Genomic DNA, 24,436 nt, shown 5'->3' with positions numbered 1-24,436 from the left:
TGAAGCAGAAATGAGACCTTAACCATGATTGGGAATTCTTAGAAATCCAGTTGATGAGTCGAACTACTAGTCATGTGAGAACACAAATGATCTGAAGAAATTGGCATTCTGCAGAGAGGCAGAACTGTCCGGTATTTGAGGTTGCTGAGGACGATTTGGCAATGAACAGGTCCAAAGAGAGAATACAACTGTTGGAGCAAGTTAGCTAGTCTGGAGAATTGTCGAATAAATATAATGAGGAAGAAATGTATACTTGAAGCTTTCTCGAGCATAAGATAGGTTGACGCAGGAAACAAAAGAAAGCGATTGGAAATTGAAGCCACCCAGTTGAAGGAGTTGTGCTGGAGGGAACTCGACAAAGCGGCAATTCAGGCAGAAAAGGAACCTGAGATTACATGCCGGAACAGGATTGCTGAATTGGTCTCACTAATAGAAATGTACAAGAACCAATATAACCCTGTCGATGGAGAAGATGCCAAATAGAAACACTAGAAAGGGAAGGAACTTTATCACGTGACCTAAGTACCAGAAACCGAGTACTGTGACCATTCCTTCACAAGTGACAGACTGAGATTGTGAATGAGCTGTTAAGACATAACTGGTGTAGTGTGATGATGGTACCTGCAGGCACTGTAGAGTGAGGTGCTTGACAGAGAAAAGGATCAATGGGAGATTGGAGAGTGACACCGTCTGCAGAGTACAATATGTAGTCCATGGTCAGCTCACAGTCTGGGAGAGAACTGATGAAAGGACAACGTTCCGAAAGCTCGTGCTACCAAATAAACCTGCTGGACTTTAACCTGGTGTTGTGAGACTACTTACTGTGCCTACCCCCCAGTCCAACGCTGGCAACTCCACATCATCATTGTCACATGTATTGACATACAGTGAAAAGTATTGTTTCTTGCGTGCTATACAGTCAAAGCATACTGTTCATAGAGAAGGAAACGAGAGAGTGCAGAATGTAGTGTTACGGTCATAGCTAGGGTGTAGAGAAAGATCAACTTAATGCAAGGCAAGTCCGTTCAAAAGTCTGACAGCAGCAGGGAAGAAGCTGTTCTTGAGTCAGTTGGTTCGTGACCTCAGACTTTTGTATCTTTTTCCCGACGGAAGAAGGTGGAAGAGAGAATGTCCGGGGTGCGTGGGGTCCTTAATTATGCTGGCTGCTTTGCCGAGGCAGCGGAAAGTGTAGACAGAGTCAATGGATGGGAGGCTGGTTTGCGTGATGGATTGGGCTACATTCACGATCTTTTGTAGTTCTTTGCGCTCTTGGGCAGAGCAGGAGCCATGCCAAGCTGTGATACAACCAGAAAGAATGCTTTCTATGGTGCATCTGTAAAAGTTGGTGAGAGTTGTAGCTGACATGCCAAATTTCCTTAGTTTTCTGAGGAAGTAGAGTCATTGGTGGACTTTCTTAACTGTAGTGTCGACATGGGGGACCAGGACAGGTTGTTGGTGATCTGGACACCTAAAAACTTGAAACTCTTGACCCTTTCTACTTCGTCTCCATTGATGTAGACAGGGGCATGTTCTCCTTTACTCTTCCTGAATTCGATGATGTAGAATCTAATGCTAGATATCTTGCTTTGAGTGTTGCAAGCGCGAGTTGGTTGAGTATAGTCAGTACTTTGCTATTGCGACAACCAACGGAGTGTGCTTTTTTAATCATCGAATCCCTACAGTGCAGAAGGAGGCCATTTGGCCCACTGAGTCTGCACTGACAACAATCCCATCCTATCCCTGTAACCCCACATACCCTGCTAATCCCCCTGACACCAGGGTCAATTTAGCAGGGCCAATCAACCTAACGCACACATCTTTGGAGTGTGGGAAGAAATCGGAGCACCCAGAGGAAATGCATGCAGACACAGGGAGAACGTGCAGACTCTGCATAGACAGTAACCCAAGCCAGGAATCAAATCTGGGTCCTTGGCGCTGTGAGGCAGCAGCACTAACCACCGTGCCACCAATTTTCAGGATGTGGGCGTCACTGGTTAGTCCAGCATTTTTGCCCATCCTGAGTTGACCTTGAGAAGGTGATAGTAAGCTGCCTTCTTGAACCGCTGCAATCCCTCTTTGACACAATCTGCTAGTCATTAGGACATAACAGCCAACATACCTGACATTACATCAGCACCAAAGTTCATATACCATATTATTCACAAGTGTGATAAACAGAACATCTTTTTGGCTCGCTGGAAGTATCCTGTCGATGGAAAATACCACTCCTGTTACTACTGCTTACTGGCAGTGTGAAACTGCTAACTTCACCTGTTGCTCAAATGTTTGAGATACCTTAGTCCTCCAGGACAATCTGGGGTAGACTAGGCACTTTTCAGGTTCAACAGTAATAGTCTTAGGCCCATTCATGAATACGCATGAAACACGTATTTCCACTGCATGGATGATACGCTTGCTCTATTTGAATCTGCATGTAAGAATTTCCTTACACATCTTAATGTGCTCCAGCCTTCACTCAACTTGACAAGTCCCCCTTCCTCGATGTGCTAGTGAGAAATCTGCTAAAGGGTTACCACTACTGTCTACCACAAGCCTACGTTCACTGGTCAGTATCTGTGTTCAGATTCCTACGGCTTTGTACATCATAAGATTGGACTTAGCAAAGGGCCTGAGTCATTCATTTCACTCTGCAAGATTGAACCATCCTGCTGGATAATGGCTATCCTGACCAGGTTATTGCTCGCTGTATACCACCCCCCCCCCCCCCCCCCCAAACTCACGGATGGGCCTAAGGCTGCTGCTGTCAGCTCTTGAGAAGTGCCCAGTCTACCTCAGATTACCCTGGAGAGGAGTAAAGTGTTTCAGAAGTTTGAACAACAGGTGAAGCTGGCAGTTTCATGCTGCCAAATGCAATAGCAACACCAGCGGCTCTTTCCATTAACAGGATGCTGCCATCGAGCCGGAAAGGTGTGCCTACTGCACAAGTGATTAATGTGGTGCAGAAATTTCAGTGCTGGTGCAATGCCAGTACTGTAGGCTGGACATCCGAATGACCAGCGATGAAATCTACAGTGGTGTACTATATAATGGCAGGAACAGGGTCTGTACAGTGGGGTGTCTGCAAGACTTATTGCCAGAACACTGAGGTGACCCTTAACTTATTATCCACATCTACCACTTCCATCAGAAGAATGGCTTTGCCTGCATGATGCTCTCTGAATTCTTTGAGCTGGTGTAAGTATAATCTTTATGTTGAGACTCTTAGCTTCCCAGTCCAATACTGTTAGTGAGGTGTGTTCGGACAGTTGGAGAAAGAGTAAAGCCCTCTCTACGTACTCTCGTTGAACACTAGCATAGGTGCAGCATGAGTCAGATACAATTTAGAGTAAAGCTTTTGTGCAAAAATATGAATTAAAACACTGACAACATATGGAGCGGACTGAAGGTGTAAATACAACTCAGGGCATGACATGGTAGCCAATACGAAATAGGAGCAGCTGTAGGCCATTGGGCCTCTCGAGCCTACTCCGCCATTTAATAAGATGAAGGCTGATCTGTTTGTGTTGAGTTCCACATTCCCTATCTGTCCTCATTAACCTCTGAATTCCTTGCCCAACAAGGATCAATCTACCTCTGCCTTAAAAACAGTCAATGACCTCGCCTCCAGCGCCTTCTGAGGCAGAGAGTTCCAACGTCGCACAACTCTTCTCCTCATCTTGGTCCTAAAAGGGTGACCCTGAATTCTAAAACAGTGCCCCCTAGTTCTGGACTCACCCACAAGGGAAAAAATCCTTTCCACGTCCACCTTGTCAGTATCATTCAGGATCTCATCGACTTTCATCAAGTCACCTCTCACTCTTCCAAACTCTAGTGGAAACAAGCCCAGCCTGTCTAATCTTTCCACATAAGACAATCCGCTCATTCCAGGTATCAATCCAGTAAACCTCCTCTGAACTATCTCTGATTTATTTACATCCTTCCTCCCTTAAATAAGGAGACCAAAACTTAACAAACGATACAAGATACAATCTCACAAATCCAGAGCAATGGCTTCAAGATGGTCAGGACCAGGAAAAACAAATAAGACTTTCATTTCCAATTAAATCTGGAATGGACTTCAACACTCAATCTCAGACCTCCAGGCGGGTATGCTGACATCTGACCGGTGAATATACCCAGTTATATTGTTACAATCCCCAGCTGATACTATTAGATCAATCAGATCCCAGAGTGGAACCCAGCTTGATAGATCCTAACTTCTATATTTTGGTTTGATATAGAAACATCGAAAAACCACAGCACAAACAGGCCCTTCGGCCCACAAGTTGTGCCGAACACATCCCTACCTTCTAGACCTACCTATAACCCTCCATCCTATTACGCTCCATGTACTCATCCAGGAGTCTCTTAAAAGACCCTATTGAGTTCGCCTCCACCACCACTGACGGCAGCCGATTCCACTCGCCCACCACTCTGTGTGAAAAACTTACCCGTAACATCTCCCCTGTACCTACCCCCCAGCACCCTAAGCCTGTGTCCTCTCGTAGCAGACATTTCCACCCTGGGAAAAAGCCTCTGAGAGTCCACCCGATCTATGCCTCTCAACATCTTATACACCTCTATTAGGTCTCCTCTCATCCTTCGTCTCTCCAAGGAGAAAAGACCGAGCTCCCTCAGCCTATCCTCATAAGGCATGCCACTCAATCCAGGCAACATCCTTGTAAATCTCCTCTGCACCCTTTCAATCTTTTCCACATCCTTCCTATAGTGAGGCGACCAGAACTGAGCACAGTACTCCAAGTGGGGTCTGACGAGGGTCTTATATAGCTGCATCATTATCCCCGGACTCCTATACTCAATCCCTCAATTGATAAAGGCCAGCACACCATACACCTTCTTAACTGCCTCCTCCACCTGCGGGGCAGATTTCAGAGTCCTATGGACCCGGACCCCAAGGTCCTTCTGATCCTCTACAGTACGAAGAGTCTTTCCCTTTATATTGTACTCCTTCATCCCATTTGACCTACCAAAATGGACCACGACGCATTTATCTGGGTTGAAGTCCATCTGCCACTTGTCCGCCCAGTCTTGCATCCTATCTATGTCCCTCTGTAACTTCTGACATCCCTCCAGACTATCCACAACCCCACCGACATTCGTGTCGTCGGCAAACTTACCAACCCATCCCTCTGCTTCCTCATCCAGGTCATTTATGAAAATGACAAACAGCAAGGGTCCCAGAACAGATCCCTGGGGCACACCACTGGTGACTGACCTCCATATGTGGAAGATGACTATTGAACAGTCACAGGAGTCAGCTAATGAACTTTTAACAAAATAATAAAACGTTTATTAAACAAGAAAAGATTAACTAACATACCACTCCTTCATCCCGATCATACCCTTACAGATATGTGAGGATAACACAAGTTACAAAATCTTTCTACTCTAATGTTGCCAGTAAGTACACAGTCCATGTAAACAGATTCCAAGGCACTGGGTATGTTTCATCATTGAACTGACTTGTGGGGTTGAAGAGAAGTTTCAAAACTTGTTGTAATGCGAAACATGAGCAAGGATCAGATTCTGAATTGGCACCTTTGGGTTTTTTCCTCTTGTACTTGTGGTGAGACACACCACACTCTGACAGATGCTACCCAAATAACTTCTACAGATATCTATCAATTCCAACACCTCCCACCCCCCCCCCCCACCCCACAATGCTAGTCATATTGTGAGCCAACTGGTCTCACTGGAACTCTGTCTTTCACACAAGCGTCTTCAATCGCCACTCTTGATAACACACCTTGCAATATTCTAAACTTTGCTTTCTCTAAGAAGCCTTCACCAAGGATCCACCTCCAGGGTTTTAACCTCTCCTCCAGTATTCCTCAGCTCTCAAGATTCAAGATACATTCAAGATTTGCTTTCCACATACTCTCTCTAATACCCAGCTGTGCCAACAGAACATCATTGCTTCACGGACCCTTTTTAAGAAGTCGTCAACCTTCTGGTCATCTTGGATTTCTGGCTTCTCACAAGCCCACTTCATTTTATAACTGTTTTCTGCAAATCTGCCTTTTTAATTCAGTCACTTCATCTGCTCCTTACTTGAACTTCACTGAACTGGACCTGTTCTCCAGATTCCTGTTCCTTGATTTCACTGTCTTCCTGCAACATTTTTCTATTCCATTCCCTGTTTTCTGGGATTTACTTCTGAGAAATCTGCTCTTTGCAGTTCCCGTTCTCTGGTTCAACATCATCTGTGCCTCTCTGAGCAATGGCATTTTCTTCTGGAATCTCCTGATCCTTCTTTCACGTTATTTCACTTTTATTTTTGTTTGCTGCTTTGTCCAGGTTTCGGTTTGTAAGAAAATGAAATGATCAAACTGCACATGCGCAGGGTTGGTTCCTGGTTTGACAATGGGAATGTGGCCCAACTGCATGAGGCTGTTCTTCTGCACATACTCAGAACCCAAAAATCGTATTGAGGATGATCGGTGCCTGTGTGGCCTTTTCAGCACCGACACACATGTCAAGACCGCTGAGGACCAATCTTCATTCTTAAAAAAGAAATAATTATTCCTTCTGGAGACTAACAATCTGGTCTACAGGAAAGAAAGGGAATTTAGAAGAGGGGATGGAGGAGGCTTAGGGATTAAGGATGATGGGGTTTATGACAAGAGTTAAAACTTAAGTTCATTTATTAGTGTCACAAATCGGCTTGCTTTAACACTGCAATGAAGTTACTGTGGAAATCCTGTAGTCGCCACACTCAGGCGCCTGTTCGGGTACACTGAGGGAGAATTTAGCATAGCCAAAGCACCTAACCAGCACATCTTTCGGACTGTGGGAATAAACCGGAGCTTCCGGATGAAACCCACGCAGACACGGAGAACGTGCAAACTTCTCACAGACATTGACCCAAGTGGGAATCGAACCCGGGTCCCTGGCGCTGTGAGGCAGCAGTTAACCACTGTGCCACCATACTGCAGGCAAGCAGTGAAGGCCTTATCGTTATAATTAAGAAATAGAAAATATTTTAAGACTTAGTGGAAATTTTGTACAAGTTCCCTGTATAATCTAACCCACACTTTAACAAGAGTCAGTGCTTTCAAGAGAAATTGGGAGAGAATTGGAATCCAGGGTTGAGAATGTTGGAGACAGTCTGTTGTTTTGTCTGACTCTCATGTTGAGTTCTCTCCCTCTCCTGTATTTCAGGCAGTTTTTATTTGTTGTTCTATTCACAACTTTCCTATTCAACTGCGTGGAATATGACGTACTGTTTGCAAATAAGTTCATAAATCACACAGGCTCCAGCCACCCAGAGAGGAATAAAGTCACTCTCCCAGATGCGATTCTACCCACTGAGGAATGCACAGCAAGGTAAGTTTAAGTTTATTTATTAATGTCACAAGTAGGTTAAAAATTGAAAAGGGTAAGAGTCCGCCCAGGGAAGATAAGATAGGAGCCAAGCCAATCTGATACATCGACCTATCAGACCTGTTAGTTTATGTATTGGCTCATTGCCAGCAGTCAAAGTAAGGGTGAGACTGACTTCACTTGCTGTTATTTATATATAAATACCACAGACACTTAAGGTGATAGATGGGCAATTGAATGTGGAAATTAAGAGATTATGGTGGGAGAAGGGTGAGAGTCCAAGAGTCATAGAGGTTTACAGCATGGAAACAGGCCCTTCGGCCCAACTTGTCCATGCCACCCTTTTTTTTTAAAACCCCGAAGCTCGTCCCAATTGCCCGCATTTGGCCCATATCCCTCTAAACCCATCTTACCCATGTAACTGTCTAATGCTTTTTAAAAGATAAAATTGTACCTGCCTCTACTACTATCTCTGGCAGCTTGTTCCAGACACTCACCACCCTCTGTGTGAAAAAACTGCCCCTCTGGACTCTTTTGTATCTCTCCCCTCTCTCCTTAAACCTATGCCCTCTAGTTTTAGACTCCCCTACCTTTGACAAAAGATATTGACTATCTAGCTGATCTATGCCTCTCATTATTTTATAGACCTCTGTAAGATCACCCCTCAGCCTCCTACGCTCCAAAGAAAAAAGTTCCAGTTTATCCAGCCTCTCCTTAGAACTCAAACCATCAAGTCCCGGTAGCATCCTAGTAAATCTCTTCTGCACTCTTTCTAGTTTAATAATCGGGTGACCAGCACTGTACACAGTATTCCAGTACACATTGGCCTTACCAATGTCTTGTACAACTTCAACAAGACATTCCAACTCCTGTATTCAACGTTCTGACCGATGAAACCAAGCATGCTGAATGCCTTCTTCACCACTCTGTCCACCTGTGACTCCACTTTCAAGGAACTATGATCCTGTACCCCTAGATCTCTTTGTTCTGTAACTCTCCCCAGTGCCCTACCATTAACTGAGTAAGTTCTGCCCTGGTTCGATCTACCAAAATGCATCACTTCGCATTTATCTGAATTAAATTCCATCTGCCATTTGTCAGCCCACTGGCCCAATTGATCAAGATCCCGTTGCAATCCGAGATAGCCTTCTTCACTGTCCACTATGCCACCAATCTTGGTGTCATCTGCAAACTTACTAACCATGCCTCCTATATTCTCATCCAATCCATGAATATAAATGACAAATAACAGTGGACCCAGCACTGATCCCTGAGGCACACCACTGGTCACAGCTCTCCAGTTTGAAAAACAACCCTCTACAACCACCCTCTGGCTTCTGTCATCAAGATGTGGAGATGCTGGCATTGGACTGGGGTAAACACACCTGATGAAGGAGCAGCGCTCCGAAAGCTAGTGGCTTGTGCTACCAAATAAACCTGTTGGACTTTAACCTGGTGTTGTGAGACCTCTTATTCTGTCAAGAAGCCAATTTTGTATCCATTTGGCTACCTCACCCTGGATTCCGTGAGATTTAACCTTATGCAACAACTTACCTTGTCAAAGGCCTTGTGAAAGGCCTTGCTAAAGACCATGTAGACAACATTAGCTGCACTGCCCTCATCTACCTTCCTGGTTACCCTTTCAAAAAACTTAATCAAATTTGTGAGACATGATTTTCCATTCAGAGCCATGCTGACTGCCCCTAATCAGTCCTTGCCTCTCTAAATGCCTGTAGATCCTGTCTCTCAATATATCTTCCAACAATTTACCCACCACAGATGTGGGGCTCAGTGGCCTGCCGTTCCCTGGCTTTTCCCTGCAGCCCTTTTTAAACAAAAGCACAACATTTGCCACCCTCCAATCTTCAGGCACCTCACCCGTGACAATCGATGATTCAAATATCTCGGCAAGGGACCCGCAATTTCCTCCCTAGCCTCCCACAACGTCCTGGGATATACCTCATCAGGTTAGCATCACAATAACAGCATCTCAGACATGATTCCGCATTGAAATGCATTGAACAATAGGGACTTCTCCACTTGCAGTGTGGATAGGAGGAAGACTGATTGCAAAGCAACGTTATTACAATTCTTCGTACATTTTAACATATTACTTAGTGCCAGTCAAACCCTGAAAATTAACTATTCCTGCAGGTTTTAATAGTTGTTGGAGATTCTCTAAAAATTGAAATTGCTGTCTTATCTCTCTTAATCCAATCGTTCCTCTGTGACATGAGCGAGCGGCTAGGATCTGGGCTGCCAGGGAGTGTGGTTTCAAAAGGGAAGTTTCAGTATGATTCCAAACCCCCATCGACGTGACTCCGAACCCCCGTCAATGTTACTCCAAGCCTGCCTGTCTCTATTCCAGCCCCCTCTCTCTTTTCCCACTGCTCTCTCTTTCTTCCCGCTCCCCCTCTCTCGCCTCTCTTGCTCTTTCTTTTCCCGCCCCAACTCTCTCTCTCTCTCTCTCTCTCTTTTCCCGCCTCTCTCTCTCCCCCCTCTCTTCCTGCTGCACACCCCTCCTTCCCATCTTCACTGTCTGTTCTTCCTCCCCCGCCCATGCCATATTAATTCTGATTCTCTCTGTATTGCCCTCCCACCTCAGGAGTGTTGATTCCATGTGTTTATTTCCGTGGGGATTTTAGCTGGTTCACGTCAGGTGATCATTCTTCAAGCATGAGCTTAGTCAGCAAAAGGTTATTTGACTGCAGGAGACAACACACCAATCTAATTGTGGATTTTCCAGCAGGATAAGGGACTACACACCCTGCCCTGGGGGAATTACATATCATCTGCGGCCACCATGATTTTCTGGTGGTGTATGTCAGAAGCTAATAGGGGAATCATTTCTACTGGGGAGGGGGAGTGAGAGTGGGGAGAGATTTGAAAGCTGTAATATCCATGTACTCCGATGTTTATTGAACTGTTTTTGCTGTGTTGTAACCTAATATGAGGTCACTGACAAGTCACAGGTTTACAGCATCATGTTGGCTGCTCTCCAGACACTTATTTCAGGCCCCACCTTGACTCACTGGCATCTGATTCACTGCTGACCTTTCACCTCTGCCGTCTCCTGTCTCTGTTATGACAATTTTCTGGCATTTCTCTGTTCAATCACGCTGTCTCCTGCTCACCCACAAACCGTTTAATATCCCACCCAGTCTAATCCCACTCTCTTCACTCCCCACACACAGTTAATACGCCGCCCAGTCTAAGAGGTGCGGCAACTTCTGATTCTGTACTGCAGATGAGGACAGTTTTAGCAGGGATAAAGGGGTAATATTCTCCTGATTCTGTAAATACTGGACGAATGTACTCCTTGTTCTCTGCTGTTGCTGTGAATTGATTTCCCGGAATGTAAGTATCCGGGATTCACTGCATGCCCTAGGCTCAATGTCAGTTTAATAATAGCCTTTAAATGAAAGTATTGATTTCATGTTCTGTTGCTATCCCAGGGCGTTCGGAGAAGGGATGTTGTTTTTGTTTTTCCCGTCCATGCATCGCCAGGATATGCTGACTTTTGCGAGGCACAAATTTCTGTACATTTCACAAACAGAAAATACTAGAAAATTTCAGCAGGTCTGACAGCATCTGTGGAGGGAGAATAGAGCCAGCGTTTCAAGTTTAGATGAGTGTCATGGAGATGACGAAGGGTCATCTACACTTGAAACCTTTGCTCTATTCTCTCCGCACAGATGCTGTCAGACCTGCTGAAATTTTCTAGTATTTTCTGTTTTTGTTTCAGATTCCAGTATCCGCAGTATTTTGGTGTTATCCATAGAAAATAGGATGATATTTATACTGTTAGGGTAAGATAGGCAGGGGGGGCGTGGAATTGACAAAGCTGTCATAGACAAGAAGACAAAGGGACTGTAAATGGTGGTGATCATGACTAAGAAGGATGCTGATAGCGGCCCCATTAGAGATCAGAATGTGTTAATCACAGAACAAAGGTATCACAAAGCAGAAACTTCATTTAACTGTGTATTAAAAATCTGTCTGTCAGCCTCTCGCCAGTAGAGGTGCTGCAGCCCTACCGGTGGCAGGAGGCAGGAATTACAATGTGACTGGTTTATGCAGCAAGTTTGCATTATATGGAAAGAATTTGAATTTACAAGGAACCTTTCACAACCTTAGGCATCCCAAAGGACTTTCCAGCCAATGAAATCATTGTAAAGTGTAGTCACTGCTGGAATGTAAGAAAAATGGATGTGACAATTTATGATGCAATGACATTCTGATCTACAATGTGTACTCTCTGTGTAATGTTTTAATGTCTTTGTTCCGTTGCTGAACAGGACTCGAGTTAACATTCCCAAACATAAACACGACAATCTTAGTTAAAGCACATGGGATTGCAGGTAATGTCCTGAGATGGATAGAAAGCTGGCTGGAAGACAGGAAGCAAAGAATTGGTATAAATGTTTTTTTTTCCGATTGGCAGTCAGTAACTAGTGGGGTTCCACAGGGATTTGTGCTGGGACCCCAAGTGTTCACAATATATATTAATGATTTGCAAGAGGGAACTGAATGTATTATCTCCAAATTTGCAGATGATACAAAGTTGGGTGGGAGGGTGAGCTGTGAGGATGGTGCAGAGATGCTTCAGTGTGATTCAGACAGGCTGAGTGTGTGGACATCTGCATGGCAGATGCAGTATAATGTGGATAAATGTGAGGTTATCCACTTTGGTAACAATAATAGGAAGACAGATTATTACTTGAATGGGTGTAAATTGAGAGAGTGGATACTCAACAAGACCTTGGAGTCTTTGTGCATCGGTTGCTGAAAGTAAGCACGCAGGTACAGCAGGCAGTAAAGAAGGCAAATGGTATGTGGGCCTTCATAGCGAGAGGATTTGAGTATAGGGATAGGGAGGTTGTGCTGCAATTGTACGGGGTGTTGGTGAGACCATACCTGGAATATTGTGTGCAGTTTTGATCTCCTTATCTGAGGAAGGATGTCCTTGCTATAGAGGGAGTACAGCGAAAGTTTACCAGGCTGATTCCTGGGATGGCAGGTCTGTCACATGAGAGACTAACTCGGTTAGGATTATATTCACTGGAATTTAGAAGAGTGAGAGGGGATCTCATAGAAACTTATAAAATTCTAACAGGGTTAGACAGGGTAGATTCAGAAAGAATGTTCCCGTTGGTGGGGGAGTCCAGAACTAGGGGTCATAGTTTGAGGATAAGGGGTAAACCTTTTAGAACTGAGGTGAGGAGAAATTTCTTCACCCAGAGGGTGGTGAATGTGTGGAATTCACTACCACAGAAAGTAGTTGAGGCCAAAACGTTGTGTGATTTCAAGAAGAAATTGGATATCGCTCTTGGGGCTAAAGGGATCAAGGGATATGGGGGGAAGGGGGATCAGGATATTGTATTCGATGATCAACCATGATCAAGATGAAGGGCCGAATGGCCTCCTCCTGTTTCTAGTTTCTGTGTTTCTATTAATCTCTGAAATCAGTAGGATGCATGGTTTCCCTCCTGATCCTGTTTTATGTTGATGCTTCTCTTCTTCCATCCATGCTAGAATTCAGAAGAATGGTTGGATTATTTTCCTCCTGACCATGGCTGCCGTGTTCTGGGTGTATCGACTGGTCAAAGTCATCTGCAATCTGCTGAGTTACTGGGAAATCAGAACGTTCTACATCAAAGCACTGAAGATCCCCACGGTACAGCCCATAACTCACTGCTCAATTAACAGGGAGGCAATTCAGAATGCTTGGACGCACTCTGTGTTCAGCTGTACAAATGTGTATCTGCCTGCACTGTACACATTCAGGCATATCAGTGTGTCAGTCCTATTTGCCCTGGTGTGGTGGTGGTGGGCCTCCTTGGAGTTTCAGACAACTGTGTCCCTCAGCCCTAAACTAGAAAGAGTGCAGAAAGGATTTACTAGGATATAACTGGAACTTGATGGTTTGAGTTATAAGGAGAGGCTGAATAGACGAGGACTTTTTTCTCTGGAGCGTAGAACATAAGAACTAGGAGCAGGCCATCTATAGAACATAGAACAGTACAGCACAGAACAGGTCCTTCGGCCCACGATGTTGTGCCGAGCTTTATCTGAAACCAAGATCAAGCTATCCCACTCCCTATCATCCTGGTGTGCTCCATGTGCCTATCCAATAACCGCTTAAATGTTTCTAAAGTGTCTGACTCCACTATCACTGCAGGCAGTCCATTCCACACCCCAACCACTCTCTGCGTAAAGAACCTACCTCTGATATCCGTCCTGTATCTCCCACCACGAACCCTATAGTTATGCCCCCTTGTAATAGCTCCATCCACCCGAGGAAATAGTCTTTGAACGTTCACTCTATCTATCCCCTTCATCATTTTATACACCTCTATTAAGTCTCCCCTCAGCCTCCTCCGCTCCAGAGAGAACAGCCCTAGCTCCCTCAACCTTTCCTCATATGACCTACCCTCCAAACCAGGCAGCATCCTGGTAAATCTCCTCTGCACTCCTTCCAGCGCTTCCACATCCTTCCTATAGTGAGGTGACCAGAACTGCACACAATATTCCAAATGTGGTCTCACCAAGGTCCTGTACAGTTGCAGCATAACCCCACGGCTCTTAAACTCCAACCCCCTGTTAATAAAAGCTAACACACTATAGGCCTTCTTCACAGCTCTATCCACTTGACTGGCAACCTTTAGAGATCTGTGGATATGGACCCCAAGATCTCTCTGTTCCTCCACAGTCTTCAGAACCCTACCTTTGACCCTGTAATCCACATTTAAATTTGTCCTACCAAAATGAATCACCTCACATTTATCAGGGTTAAACTCCATTTGCCATTTTTCAGCCCAGCTTTGCATCCTGTCTATGTCTCTTTGCAGCCTACAACAGCCCTCCACCTCATCCACTACTCCACCAATCTTGGTGTCATCAGCAAATTTACTGATCCACCCTTCAGCCCCCTCCTCTAAGTCATTAATAAAAATCACAAAGAGCAGAGGACCAAGCACTGATCCCTGCGGCACACCGCTAGCAACCTGCCTCCAATCCGAAAATTTTCCATCAACCACCACCCTCTGTCTTCGGTCAGACAGCCAGTTGCCTATCCAATCGGCCAACTTTCCCTCTATCCCACACCTCCTCACTTTCATCATAAGCCGACCATGGGGGACCTTATCAAACGCCTTACTAAAATCCATGTATATGACATCAACTGCCCTACCTTCATCAACACACTTAGTTACCTCCTCAAAAAATTCTATCAAATTTGTGAGGCACGACTTGCCCTTCACGAATCCGTGCTGACTATCTCGGATTAATCCGCATCTTTCTAAATGGTCGTAAATCCCATCCCTAAGGACCCTTTCCATCAATTTACCAACCACCGAAGTAAGACTAACCGGTCTATAATTACCAGGGTCATTTCTATTCCCTTTCTTAAACAGGGGAACAACATTCGCCATTCTCCAGTCCTCTGGCACCATCCCCGTGGACATCGAGGACCCAAAGATCAAAGCCAAAGGCTCTGCAATCTCATCCCTTGCCTCCCAAAGAATCCTAGGATACATTTCATCAGGCCCAGGGGACTTATCGACCTTCAGTTTATTCAAAACTGCCAAGACATCCTCCCTCCGAACATCTATTTCCTCCAGCCTATTAGCCTGTAACACCTTCTCTTCCTCAAAAACATGGCCCCTCTCCTTGGTGAACACTGAAGAAAAGTATTCATTCATCACCTCGCCTATCTCTACTGACTCCATACACAAGTTCCCACTACTGTCCTTGACCGGCCCTAACCTCACCCTGGTCATTCTTTTATTCCTCACATAAGAGTAAAAAGCCTTGGGGTTTTCCTTGATCCGACCCGCCAAGGACTTCTCATGTCCCCTCCTAGCTCTCCTAAGCCCCTTTTTCAGCTCATTCCTTGCTAACTTGTAACCCTCAATCGAGCCATCTGAACCTTGTTTCCTCATCCCTACATAAGCTTCCCTCTTCCTTTTCACAAGACATTCCACCTCTTTTGTGAACCATGGTTCCCTCACTCGGCCATTTCCTCCCTGCCTGACAGGAACATACCTATCAAGGACATCCAGTATTTGTTGCTTGAAAAAATTCCACTTTTCATTAGTTCCTTTCTCTGACAGTTTCTGTTCCCAACTTATGCCCCCTAATTCTTGCCTAATCGCATCATAATTACCCCTCCCCCAATTGTAAACCTTGCCCTGCCGTACGGCCCTATCCCTCTCTATTGCAATAACAAAAGACACCGAATTGTGGTCACTATCTCCAAATTGCTCTCCCACAACCAAATCTAACACTTGGCCCGGTTCATTTCCCAGTACCAAATCCAATGTGGCCTCACCTCTAGTCGGCCCATCCACATATTGTGTCAGGAAACCCTCCCGCACACACTGCACAAAAACTGCCCCATCCAAACTATTTGACCTACAAAGGTTCCAATCAATATTTGGAAAGTTAAAGTCCCCCATGACAACTACCCTGTGACCCCCACACATATCCATAATCTGCTTAGCAATTTCATCCTCCACATCTCTATTACTATTTGGGGGCCTATAGTAAACTCCTAGCAACGTGACCGCTCCTTTCCTATTTCTAACTTCAGCCCATATTACCTCAGTGTGCAGATCCCCCACGAAGTGCCTTTCTAGCCCTTCGAGCCTGCTCCGCCATTCAATAAGATCATGGCTGATCTTTTTGTGGACTCCGCTCCACTTACACGCCCGCTCACCATAACCCTTAGTTTCTTTACTGTTCAAAAATTTATCTATCCTTGCTTTAAAAACATTCAATGAGGTAGCCTCAACTGCTTCACTGGGCAGGGAATTCCACAGATTCACAACCCTTTGTGTGAAGAAGTTCCTCCTCAACTCAATCCTAAATCCACTTCCCCTTATTTTGAGGCTATGCCCCCTAGTTCTAGTTTCACCCGCCAGTGGAAACAACTTCCTTGCTTCTATCTTATCTATTCCCTTCATAATCTTATATGTTTCTATAAGATCTCCCCTCATTCTTCTGAATTCCAATGAGTATAGCCCCAGTCTACTCGGTCTCTCCTCATAAGCCAACCCTCTCAACTCCGGAATCAACTTAGTGAATCTCCTCTGCACCTCCTCCAGTGCCAGTATATCCTTTCTCAAGTAAGGAGACCAAAGCTGTACACATTACTCCAGGTGTGGCCTCACCAGCACCTTTTATATAGCTGCAACATAACCTCGCTGTTTTTATACTCCATCCCTCTAGCAATAAAGGACAAAATTCCATTTGCCTTCTTAATTACCTGCTGCACCTGCAAACCAACTCCTTGAGATTCTTGCACAAGGACACCCAGGTCCCTCTGCACAGCAGCATGCTGCAATTTCTTACCATTTAAATAATAGTCCATTTTGCTGCTATTCCTACCAAAATGGATGACCTCACATTTACCAACATTGTACTCCATCTGCCAGACTCTCCCCACTCACTTAGATTATCTATATCCCTTTGCAGACTTTGTGTCCCTCTGCACACTTTGCTCTGCCACCCATCTTAGTGTCATCTATAATTGACACATTACACTTGGTCCCCAACTCCAAATCATCCATGTAAATCGTAAACAATTGCGGTCCCAACACTGATCCCTGAGGCACACCACTAGTCACTGCCAACCACAAAAACACCCATTTACCCCCACTCTTTGCTTGTAGGAGGCTGAGGGGTGATCTTACAGAGGTCTATAAAATAATGAGGGGCACAGATCAGCTAGATAGTCAATATCTTTTGTCAAAGGTAGGGGAGTCTAAAACTAGAGGGCATGGGTTTAAGGTGAGAGGGGAGAGATACAAAAGGGCCCAGAGGGGCAATTTTTTCACAGAGGGTGGTGAGTGTCTGGAACAAGCTGTCAGAAGTAGTAGTAGAGGCGGGTACAATTTTATCTTTTAAAAAGCATTTAGACAGTTACATGGGTACGATGGGTAAAGAGGGATATGGGCCAAACGCGGGCAATTGAGACTAGCTTAGGGGTTTAAAAAAAAAGGACGGCATGGACAAGTTGGGCCGAAGGGCCTGTTTCCATGCTGTAAACCTCTATGACTGTATTTGGCCACTTCAGAGGGGTTGCCAAGAGTCAGCTGTGTTGGTGTGAGGCTGGCGCCTCCTGTAGGCTTGAACTGGGCAAGGATGGCCAGCTTCCTTCCCTACGGAACAGGAGTGACCCAATCACAATCTGATCCCATTCACTGATCCCAGACGTTTATGTTTCAATTTTTCTTTTCAAACCACCCCGGTAGGATTTGTGTTCTGTAAGTTTCCGGTCCAGTAATGTAAGCACTGTCCTACCATGAATGTCGAGTCGCGGTTAACAGTCTGTGGCTGTCCCTGCTTTTTCTAGGTGGAGTTGTGTAATTATACCTGGCAGGAGGTACAAGCACGCCTGATCCTGCTTCAGCGAGAACAGCAGATGTGCATACACAAGAAGGAGCTAACTGAGCTGGACATCTATCACCGCATCCTCCGCTTCAAGAACTATACGGTGGCCATGGTGAACAAATCTCTCCTGCCAGTCCGCCTCAGCCTCCCGCTGCTGGGCGATGTTATCTTCTTCTCCCAGGGGCTGAAGTACAATTTTGAGATGATTTTTTTCTGGGGCCCCGGGTCTCTCTTCCAGAACAAGTGGAACCTCCACCCCAAGTACAAGCGTTCTGGCAGCCGTTTAGAGTTGGCACAGCAGCTCAGCCGGACGGTGCTGCTGATTGGAATTGCCAACCTGCTGCTCTGCCCCTTCATCCTGGTCTGGCAGATTCTCTACGCCTTCTTCAGTTACACTGAGGTCATCAAGAGAGAGCCGGGAAGCCTGGGCGCCCGCCGCTGGTCCCTGTTCGGCCGCCTGTACCTCCGACACTTCAACGAGCTCGACCACGAGCTACAGGCACGGCTCAGCCGAGGCTACAAACCAGCCACCAAGTACATGAACTCCTTCACCTCACCGCTGCTCACCGTCTTCGCCCAGAACCTGGCCTTTTTCTCAGGCTCCATCCTGGCCGTGCTGATTGCCCTCACTGTCTATGATGAGGACGTGCTGACGGTGCAGCACATCCTGACTGCCATCACTGTGCTGGGGGTTGTGGTGACTGTGTGCAGGTAAGGCCCTGTGTCAGCTCCACAATCAGGCTGGCTCTCAGTCACTGTCTCAGCAAGTAGGAAACTCTGAGAGGGAATAGCATGGGGTTAGATACAGAGTATCGTAGAATCATACAGTGCAGAAGAGGCCCTTCGGCCCATCGAGTCTGCACCGACACATTAGAAACACCTGATTTCCCACCTAATCCCATCTGCCAGCACTTGGCCCAAAGCCCTGAATGTTATGACGTGCCAAGTGCTCATCCAGGTACTTCTTAAAGGCTGTGAGGCAACCCGCCCCCACCACCCTCCCAGGCAGCGCATTCCAGACCGTCACCACCCTCTGAGTTAAAAAGATTTCCTCATATCTCCCCTAAACTTCCTGCCCCTCACCTTGAACACATGTCTCCTCGTGACTGACCCTCCAACTAAGGGAACAGCTGCTCCTTATCCACTCTGTTCATGTCTCTCATAATCTTGAACACCTCGATCAGGTAACCCCTCCGTCTTCACTGCTCCAAAGAAAACAACCCAAACCTATCCAACCTTTCTTCATAACTTAAATGCTCCGTCCCAGGCAGCATCCTGGTGAATCTCCTCTGCACCCCCTCCAGTGCAATCACATCCTTCCGATAATGTGGTGACCAGAACTGCACACAGTGCTCCAGCTGTGGCCTCACCAAAGTTCTATACAACTCCAACTCGACTTCCCTGCTTTTGTAATCTATACCTCGGTTGATAAAGGTGAGTGTCCCATATGCCTTTATCACCACCCGACTAACACGCCCTTCTCCAGAGATCTGTGGACAAACACGCCAAGGTCCCTTTGTTCCTCAGAACTTCCTCGTGTCCTACCATTCATTGAGTACTTTCTTGTCAAATTACTCCTTCCAAAGTGTATCACCTCACACTTTTCAGGGTTAAATTCCACCTGCCACTTATCTGCCCATTTGACCATTCCGTCTGTATCTTCTTGTAGCCCAAGACACTCTGTCTCACTGTTAACCGGCCAATTTTTGTGTCATCCGCAAACTTACTGATCCTACTCCCCACATAGTCATCAATGTCATTTATATAAATGATGAATAATAGGGGGCCCGGCACAGATCCCTGTGGTACACCACTGGACACTGGCTTCCAGTCACTAAAGCAACTTTCTGCCATCACCCTCTGTTTCCTACAACTGAGCCAATTTTGAATCCACTTTATCAAATTACCGTGTATCCCATGTGAATTTACCTTTTTTACAAGTCTCCCATGTGGGACCTTGTCAAAGGCTTTGCTGAAGTCCATGTAAACTACATTGACTGCACTACCAGTTTGAGTAAAGCTCCCTCTGCAGTGTCCCTATCAAACACTCCCAGGACACGTACAGCACGGGGTTAGATACAGAGTAAAGCTCCCTCTACACTGTCCCCCCATCAAACACTCCCAGGACAGGTACAGCACGGGGTTAGATACAAGGTAGCTTTCATGTTGTTCGTTGGCCAGTTTTTGAGTCATGCTGACCTTGACCAGTTTGTGGAAGTGTGCTGACTCCTGATGTGTTTGCTGCCAGGTCCTTTATTCCTGATGAATATATGGTATGGTGCCCAGAGCAGCTGCTGCAATGTGTCCTGGCCCACATCCACTACATGCCTGACCACTGGAAAGGAAACGCCAACAAATCCGAGACCAGGGATGAGATGGCTCAGCTCTTCCAGTACAAAGCGGTACGGTAAATGTTGGAGTGCATCATGGTGATGGGTGGAGTGAGGGACAGCAAATGCTGAAGTGTGAGGGATCCAACACTTAACTGGGGTAAAGCTCCCAACAGAGGAGGACTTGAGTTTGCATGCTGACTTTCTCAGGATGCCCAGACAATGTTAACGTATCTTTAAAGTATTGTAATGCAGGAAGTATGACAGCCAAATAATGTCAGCAATCATTAGATTTGATTTATTATTGTCACATGTATTAACATACAGTGAAAAGTATTGTTTCTTGCGCGCTATACAGACAAAGCATACCGTTCATAGAGAAGGAAAGGAGAGGGTGCAGAATGTAGTGTTACAGTCATAACTAGAGTGTAGAGAAAAATCAACTTAATGCGAGGTAAGTCCATTCAAAAGTCTGATGGCAGCAGGGAAGAAGCTGTTCTTGAGTCGGTTGGTACGTGATCTCTTTTGTATCTTTTTCCCAATGGAAGAAGATGGGAGAGAGAATGTCCAGGGTGCGTGGGGTCCTTGATTATGCTGGCTGCTTTTCGAGTTTTCACAGAATCCTTGCATGCAGAAGGAGGCTGTTCGGCCTATCGCGTCTGCATCGACTCTCTGTAAGAAAATCTTACCCGGACAGCACAAATATCTGGTAGCAACAAGGCCAACCTATCTGTTTACAAAATGACAAAGGGACTGGAATAGCCATCCTTTAACAAACTTAACTGCAGTGACAAAACGCATGCCGTTCTTAATAATGGGTCCAAATTCGTATGCATTGGGCTAGCCTCTAAACAGGACCACACGGCCATGCTCAAAAGCAACCTCATCAATAATGCTCGAGCCATTTGCCCATTGTGTCAGCTTGATGTTGACGTAGTGATCCTGCGGGATATGGTACCCTGATCAGATCATTGCTCGCTGCATCTCACACAAACTCATTAATGGGCCTCAGACTGCCATTTCCAGTCCTGAAAAGCACCCAGTCTAACTCCGATTACTCCGGAAGCATGAAGTATCTCAAAGATTTGAGTAACAGGTAACTATTTCATGCTGTTACCATGACGTAGCAACATGAGTGACTTTCTCCGTTAACAGGGGATGCTGCCATCAAGCCAAATAGACGTTCCACCTATCACATATGTGAGTAATGTGGTCTATGAATTTCCGTACTGGAGTGATGCCAGCTATGTTGGCCATATGTCCCAATGATTGATGGATCGTATCAAACAGCACGTCCTGTCGGCTGTTCGCAACAGGCAAAGTACTAAGATATTATTCCCTGATTGGACATTTGCTCAACAATGCTGAGTGTGCTAAGAGTTGACAACCAATTTAAGGTTATCAGTTGGACCCGCAGTGTAGCTCATTTACGCATGTTGGAAGCTACATATACGCACAAATGGGGCCCTGCCGTTTGCAAACATAAAAACATGTCCATGCATTCTGCTTTTTTTTAACTAAACGACAGCCTTTCCCTGGTTCATTCCCCATTGACCAATCAGAGTCAATCTGCCCGGTTTGAATTTAAACAAAGAAGGGTGGCATGGTGGTTAGCGCTGCTGCCTCACAGCACTGGGGTCCCAGGTTCAATTCCGGCTTTGGGAGTTGTCTGTGTGGAGTTTGCATGTTCTCCCCATGCCTGGGTGAGTTTCCTCCGGGTGCTCCGGTTTCCTCCCACTGTCCAAAGATGTGCAAGTTAGGTGGATTGGCCGTGCTAAAGTGCCCCTTTGTAGGTTAGGTGGATTAGTGCGGTAAATATCTGGGATTACAGGGATAGGGCTTGGATAGGATGCTTTGCCTGCGAGTCGGTGCAGAAGTGATGGGCTGAATGGCCTCCTTCTGCACTGTAGGGATTCTGTATTTCTTTGAAAAGCTTGGCTGTTAACTGTTTCCCGGTGCATTCTCCATGGCAACACTTCTACTGATCAGAATTCACTTGTCAACTAAGAACACTGTCATCTCATTCAGTACAAATTATTGTTCCCTTTATTATTCTTGCAAATCTGTCCTGATGAGTGCAAGATGAAAAGCTTCACAGTATGTCTCCTTTTTCAGAAAGCAATAAGTTCAAGTCTGGAAACTTGACTTGCCTGTTGCAGCCTGATCTGCAGCATTTTGTAGTGTGGTCGTTATATTTTTTTACAAGGTAAACTCTGCACAAAAGCTTCAGAATGAGGTGTGGCATTGGTGCGGGACAAGGATTTCACAGGACTTGGGTTCTTATATCTTCAGACCAAGTTTTCACATTGAACTGGATAAGTAATTGATTCTGGGAATGTGGCTCCCTCTGGGAAGATTGGCATTCATTACCCTTCCTCTCCTTGCTCTGAGGATGGGCTGCCTCCTGGCAATATGTCAGCTGACACAGGAAGAAATAACCACAAAAATTATGGCATGATCCCATTTGGTTCAGTTTGAGGAAATGTCTCTATTTTGTCTACAAGTAACTGCGGTTCCACATTGTGGTTGACACTTAATGCATTCTAAAGCTGGAGCAAGTTTTACCTGTGGGGTCTGATTGCACTCTTCCTGAGAACAAATTAAATGTGTAGTAGAGTGGTGCAGCGGAAGCGTGCTGGGCCCGTAACCCAGAGGTTGATGAATTGAAACAATCCTCTGCTATTTCTATTAACGATGATAAAAAACCACTTCACTACAAACATCCAATCTTTGTGACTTTTAGGCGGCACGATAGCACAATGGTTAGCACTGCTGCTTCACAGCTCCAGGGACCTGGGTTCGATTCCCAGCTTGGGTCACTGTCTGTGTGGAGTTTGCACGTTCTCCTCATGTCTGCGTGGGTTTCCTCCGGGTGCTTCGGTTTCCTCCCACAGTCCAAAGATGTGCGGGTTAGGTTGATTGGCCGTGCTAAAATTGCCCCTTAGTGTCCTGAGATGCGTAGGTTAGAGGGATTAGCGGGTAAATATGTAGGGATATGGAGGTACGGCCTGGGTGGGATTGTGATTGGTGCAGACTCGATGGGCCAAATGGCCTCTTTCTGCACTGTGGGGTTTCTAAAAAAAAAATCAGAATACCTCAAGGTGAGTTGGGATATGAGGGGTTAATTTAGGGTGCATGGACCATGGGAGTTCAGACACTAGGCTCACTTAACAAACAGTAAGAACTGTAAGGAAAGAGTTACATTTATATAGCACCTTTCACAACCTCAGGAGGTCCCAAACAACTTTACAGTTGTATAGATCCTTGGGGAAACCTGGAGTATTGTGATCCTTATCTAAGGATATGCTTGCATTGAGGGAGTACAGGGGAGGTTTGCCCGAATAATCCCCGGGACGGCAGGATTGTTTTATGAAGAGAGTTTGAGAAAACTGGGCCTGTATTCTCTGGAGTTTTGAAGAATGAGAGACAATCTCATTGAAACTTACAAAGTTCTTACAGTGGCATGGATTGGATGCTTCCTCAGCTGGTCAGTCTAGAACCAGAGTGCACGGCCTCTGAATAAGGGGCAGGCCATTTAGGGCTGAGATGAGGAGGTCTAGTGACCACAATATGGTCGAATTTCTGATTCAGATGGAAGAGGAGAAAGTTTGGTCTCAAACCAGTGTCCTCTGTTTGAACAGAGGGAAATATGATAGGATGAGGGATGAATTGGCTAAGGTAGACTGGGAGAGCAGGCTGGCAGGTAGGATAGCTGAGGAACAGTGGAGGATTTTTAAGGAGATCCTTTTCAGTTCTCAGCAAAAATATATTCCAGCAAAAAACAAGGATTGTAAGAAAAGGGAGAACCAGCCGTGGATAACGAAGGAAATAAAGGAGAGTATTAAAATAAAAACAGCTGCGTACAGAGTGGCCAAAAATAGTGGAGAAACAAGTGATTGGGAAAAATTTAAGAAACAACAAAGAGAGACTAAGAAAGCGATAAAGAAAGGAAGGATAGACTATGAAGCTAGGCTAGCAATTAATATAAAAAATGATAGTAAAAGTTTTTATAAATATATAAAAAGGAATAGAGTGGCTAGAGTGAATGTTGGACCCTTGGAGGACGAGAGGGGGGAGTTAATAGTGGGAAATGAGGATATGGCTGAGTCTTTAAATACGTTTTTTGTGTCGGTCTTCACAGTGGAGGACACAAATAGTTTGCCAAATATTAACGATAGAGGGTTGGCAGCAGGAGAAATACTTAATACGATTAATGTTACCAGAGAGGCAGTGCTGGGTAGACTAATGGGACTGAAGGTGGACAAGTCCCCGGGTCCGGATGGAATGCATCCCAGGGTATTGAAAGAAATGTCAGAGGTAATAGTGGATGCGTTAGTGATTATTTATCAAAACTCGTTGCATTCTGG

The 24,436-nt window shown here is 45.5% G+C and overlaps 1 protein-coding gene across 6 annotated transcripts in view; it reads left to right on the top strand.

Annotated features, from left to right (window-relative positions):
* The window catches only part of atg9b (autophagy related 9B), an 89,973-nt gene that overhangs the window by 34,075 nt on the left and 31,462 nt on the right, over positions 1–24,436 (top strand). For 5 of the 6 annotated variants that reach the window (XM_078215560.1, XM_078215559.1, XM_078215556.1 and 2 more), the window contains 5 exons: positions 3,131–3,195; positions 7,183–7,347; positions 12,880–13,021; positions 17,702–18,450; positions 19,988–20,141. In XM_078215560.1, the coding sequence (XP_078071686.1) occupies positions 3,131–3,195; positions 7,183–7,347; positions 12,880–13,021; positions 17,702–18,450; positions 19,988–20,141 (1,275 nt within the window). The remainder of the gene's footprint in view (positions 1–3,130; positions 3,196–7,182; positions 7,348–12,879; positions 13,022–17,701; positions 18,451–19,987; positions 20,142–24,436) is intronic. The other variant, XM_078215557.1, reaches the window with a different exon arrangement.

Source organism: Mustelus asterias, chromosome 7, assembly GCF_964213995.1.
Source record: "Mustelus asterias chromosome 7, sMusAst1.hap1.1, whole genome shotgun sequence".
Classification (NCBI taxonomy): Eukaryota; Metazoa; Chordata; class Chondrichthyes; order Carcharhiniformes; family Triakidae; genus Mustelus; species Mustelus asterias.
This window is presented reverse-complemented; position numbering and strand designations above follow the sequence as displayed.